The 4,676-nt window shown below is 39.3% G+C and overlaps 1 protein-coding gene across 1 annotated transcript; it reads right to left on the bottom strand.

Annotated features, from left to right (window-relative positions):
- Positions 1 to 1,229: 1,229 nt before the first annotated feature.
- LOC109945140 (uncharacterized) lies at positions 1,230 to 3,385 on the bottom strand. Its single transcript, XM_020550952.1, has 3 exons — positions 2,924 to 3,385; positions 1,361 to 1,937; positions 1,230 to 1,279 (listed from the first exon to the last, which is right to left on the bottom strand). Exons 1-3 carry the CDS (start codon positions 3,275 to 3,277, stop codon positions 1,230 to 1,232), a joined length of 981 nt encoding a protein of 326 aa, XP_020406541.1. The 5' UTR covers positions 3,278 to 3,385.
- Between the last annotated feature and the right edge of the window lie 1,291 nt (positions 3,386 to 4,676).

Below are 4,676 nucleotides of genomic sequence, written 5' to 3' on the forward strand. Positions count from 1 at the left end.
ACATGTCTCACAGGGGTTGATTTTTTCGATTACCAGTTCATAAGTACAAACAGGAAATGCTTCATTCCTCTAATGCTAGAGCCGATGGAAAATCGGCTAAATCCTAAGTAAAGGTTAAATAGTGCTAACAACTAAAGAAATTATTTCCTAGGTTGCGGACAATCCGACCCCTGAGGCCGGACAATCTGAGGTGGAACAGAGGGGGTTACAAAGCTTAGCCCCTCTCGTGGAGAGTCCGCCCGCTAAGGTCGAACGATATGGTCCTGTCCTGGACAGTCCGGCCTCCAAGACTGGATAGTCTGATTAGTGCCAGAGAGTGCTGCAACACAAGTCTAGTGTCGTGGACTGTCCAGCCCATGAGGCCGGATAGTCCGTAGCTACGTAGAGAGCACCTAATTCCTCTAAAGTAAGCACGATAGAGGAATTTAGGGATCTCGACAAGTTAGGACATGGATTTAAATCGGTCGATCCTTTGGAAGAGATTGACATAGGAGAGGGTGATACTCCAGGCCGACTTTTGTAAACCAGACCCTGAAATCTGATCCTAGGGATGAAATGGTCGGCTATTTAAAAGAATATTCGAATTGCTTTACTTGGAGTTACACTGAGATGCCAGGATTAAGCCGAGAGCTAGTGGAGTATCGGTTGCCTATTAAGTCTGGTTTCAAGCCCTTTAAGCAGAAACCAAGGTAGTGTTTGGTTCACCATGGGTAATGGTATCGCAATGGAAATTAAAAAACAGTGGATTCCAAATCAATGAATGTCATTGCATGATTTGCTTGGTTGAATTTTGTAACACTTTTTGATTCCAATACACTGTTTGTTTTGGAAACCAATGTAACGTAATGAAATTAAAAATGTGAGTTTTGTAACACTTTTTCATTCCAATACACGTTTTAATATAAGAAACCATTCAACATCATTCGTGAACATAAAAATTCAGTAGTTACCATCATTCAACATCATTCCCTTCGTGAACATTAAACAACATTCAAAACTCATAAAAATTCAGTTTTTACCATATTGAAAGGTACCGACATTCAACAAACCACAGATACAATACCATATTCAACACCATTCGTGAACATTCAACAACATTCAACATCATAAAAATTCAGTTTTTATCATCATTCACCGTCATTCAACAACAACATATGAAGAACACTAAAGGTAAACAGATTGAGACCAACCAAACCAACAGCAACTTCCAAAGCTCCATTATTTAACATCTAGACCAACACCTTCACTTTGACCTCTCTCTCTCTCCTTGCTACTTCATCTGGAATAAATGAAATAATTAGCGAATTAAACCAAGATCAAAACTAGCCATGTACATTTCTACAAACAAAATTCTAGTTACCACGTAGCATGTCGACAATGTATTCCCTCCTCGGTGGTTCTGAAAGTGCAAACAACATACCCATTTGATCTGGCATCCTGACAAACACACTAGCTGCTTTGATAACTTCTGAGCCAGTAAATTCAAGTCTTCGGACCTCATTGATCGCCTTCTCTCTTAGCTTTTGTTGTGGATCCTCATCTCTTGCCTTCTCTTGGTTGGATGCCTCAAGATTCATAGCTTGCGCCATTTTTCCAATTGACATGGTGGCAACCTTGAGTTCACCACTCACTTCATTGAACACATCAAGAAGCGGGTCACTTGATGAAGTCTTCATTCCTTTCCACTCTTTCTTCCGCTTCTTGGAGCTAGATGATGTTGAGTCAACAGAACGCCTTGGTGTCTCTAAAGATGTCATATCCTCTCCATTCTCTTCATCATTAGCATTTACACGAACTAACTCTTCTTCCAAGTTTTGAACAGCATCTGTCATGTCTTCCGCACCTTCACTTGTGGCCATGTCCTTGGAATATACCATTGAGAGTTCATCATAGTAAGGAAAGGAGACTCCATACAATCCTTTTGCATCTGGATTATTCTGTGAAAAAAACAAAGACCAGATAAATGTTGTTATCAGTTAGGAATATTAAAATAGACCACAACCTATAAGAAAAGATTGCTATGCAGCAACACTAAACACCGGCTGTTTGGTTTACTACTGACGATAATGTGATGCTGATAGATTAGTTTAGGGGAAAATAAACCAGCCTTGGAAATACATATACATATAGCATGCTGTATTATCAAAACAGGAGTGCAACGTGGAACTACTAATGGACATTCAGGTCATTACGAAATCTGCATGACACACTAAGAAAAGATTTGATAAAAAAAGAGAACCCTTAACTCAGTCAGGATAAATACATTGCTAAGTCCAAGACCAAAATCACTTTGGTCACTTTAGAAAGCAATTGAAGAATGGAGTGAAAGGTCACATATCAGTAACTGATGAGCAGATGTCCTCTATTCACTTCAGTAATAGCTGGACATGGGAGGGGGGCATAAATAAATAAATAAATAAAATCTGATCAGAGCTCCAATTTTTTTATGCAACAAAGGATTAACCCTTTTAGTTTTGAGTCCAAACCAAATAGAAACAAGTATGGAGTCTGAAACTACATAAATAGGCCTTTACCATTTTCATTGATCTTTGTCCCTCAACTCACCAGCTACTGCATTTGTTGTTTCACACGAGCTGCTTTAGCAAAACCCCAATCGACACAACCTCACTAAACTGTTGTAATAATTTTCAAACAAACCAAAGCAACTGAGGAATTCGAAACACCATTTTGAATGCTGAGTGGAACCCATAGCTGTCTTCTGTTAAATGGCTGAATCTAACGTTACAACTTACATGACACTTCTTTAGGCAACCAAAAACCTAGATTGTAGTTAAACTCAAACCTAGCTGCTAAAATCCACAATTATCAATTATCCAACAATGCACAATTCCCGCGTCGGCCGAGATGCAATTCCAAGTTTTGTACTGTACTGTACTACACTAAGTCAGCAACAGAAAAGTACCGTGCAATGTGTCTCATATTGTTGTTTCTCGCACTGAATCATCTTCTTGGTCGGATCCCATGTGAACCCACTCTTGTTCAACAACTGCTCCAAAGCAGAATACTTTGTCTTGAAGTATCTTAACCTTGAATCGATATGAGGAGTTGCAGAAATTCTTGAATCAGGTAGCTTTTCAGCGAGGCGAGCTTCAAGTACTGAAGTGTAACCATTCTTGAAACTCCAATCACTCCTCCACCTCGGATCCAAAGAAACATCAACCAATGCTTTGATCAGTTCATCATCTTCAACAGGGATCCACTTCCTTTTGTTTTTCCCCTTACCACGAACAGCAATAGAGCCCTCCGAAATGTCCATTCTGTATACAAATGGTGACAAGTTAGAAACACATATATAGTCAAAAATAGTAATACAACCATGAAAAGTACTTAAGCATCAAAAGTACCATGAAAAATAATCAATGAGAAACCCTATAAGCATTATACATCCCCTATGCAAGAGTGTCTCGAAAAGTACTCCACGCATTTGTTGTGGAGATACCCATAATGAATTCTGGTTCTCCAACTTCTCCTTCGGGCATTTCAGAATCTACCACCGATTGTTCCTCGCTTTCCATAGGGTCTCTAGACATTTTTTGCAAAATTAGATTGTGCAAAAGGGCACATGCCATTATTATACGACATTGCGTCTTTATAGGAAAATATGAAGGGGATCTAAGAATCGCCCATCGCCCTTTAAGCCTTCCAAAAGCCCTCTCTATGATATTTCTTGCTCGAGCATGACACATATTGAAATACTCCTCGGCACTATGTGGTGGATTTTGCACTGTCCAACCACCCAAATGGTACCGCTGACCTCGATAAGGTGCTAGAAATCCATTGACATTTGTATAACCCGCGTCAACAAGATAATAACAACCTAAAAGGATTTTTTCAAGTTAATATACACACTTAAAACACTATACTAACAAACCAAATAGAAGTTATTGAAATAAAACTCGCCTTGAGGGACACGCAATCTGTTTGGCCTCGAGATAGCATCACGCAGCACACGACCGTCATGCGCTGAACCCTCCCAACCAGGCAACATATAGATGAATTGCATATCGGGTGCACAAACACCCAATACATTTGTCACAATGTCCGCTTTCCTCGACCTATATCTTCCTTTTAGATGTGTTGGCACAGTTACCTTGATAGCGGTTCCGTCTAATGCACCCAAACAATTCTACAAATATGTCATAAAAGAAATATCACTTCAATGTGTCTATTTATAGTTGAAGAAAAACCTTAAAGTTTTATGTATTTACCTTAAAGTTTTTCCAAGTATTATCTGTGCTATTCTCTGGAATTGGGTCAGGGGTCTTAAGAAGCAAATGTTGCAACTTTAGAATAGCTAGAAGGCATAAGTTGAACTGCCTACTAACTGTCTCACCGCTTCGAAAGAAAAACCTTCCAATTGTTCGGTTCTTCAAATGATGAGCCAACGTATACAAAAAATGAGCCACTATCTCCTCTAGGGTCATATTGCGTGTGGCCTTTAGCCCACCAACATCTCTAAGCATCTCACACAAAATAAAGAAAGTTCTTCTATCCATACGAAGCTCACTAATACATTTTCTATCACTCTCACGAATGAGTTCATTTAAATTCTCCATCCTACGCTCTCTATTTCTTAACCTTCTTTCTATTCTCAGACATTTTCTTCTATATGCTAATCCCATGAGCAACCAGACATAATAGTATGTGACAAGGAG

Source organism: Zea mays, chromosome 3 (assembly GCF_902167145.1).
Source record: "Zea mays cultivar B73 chromosome 3, Zm-B73-REFERENCE-NAM-5.0, whole genome shotgun sequence".
Lineage (NCBI taxonomy): Eukaryota > Viridiplantae > Streptophyta > Magnoliopsida > Poales > Poaceae > Zea > Zea mays.

Coding starts and splice junctions, on each gene's coding strand:
- LOC109945140 (XM_020550952.1), bottom strand. CDS start 3,277: ATGGACATTTCGGAGGGCTCTATTGCTGTTCGTGGTAAGGGGAAAAAC. Junction 1,938..2,923: donor AATATGAGACACATTGCACG/GTACTTTTCTGT, acceptor TTTTTTTCACAG/AATAATCCAGATGCAAAAGG. Junction 1,280..1,360: donor CATTGTCGACATGCTACGTG/GTAACTAGAATT, acceptor CATTTATTCCAG/ATGAAGTAGCAAGGAGAGAG.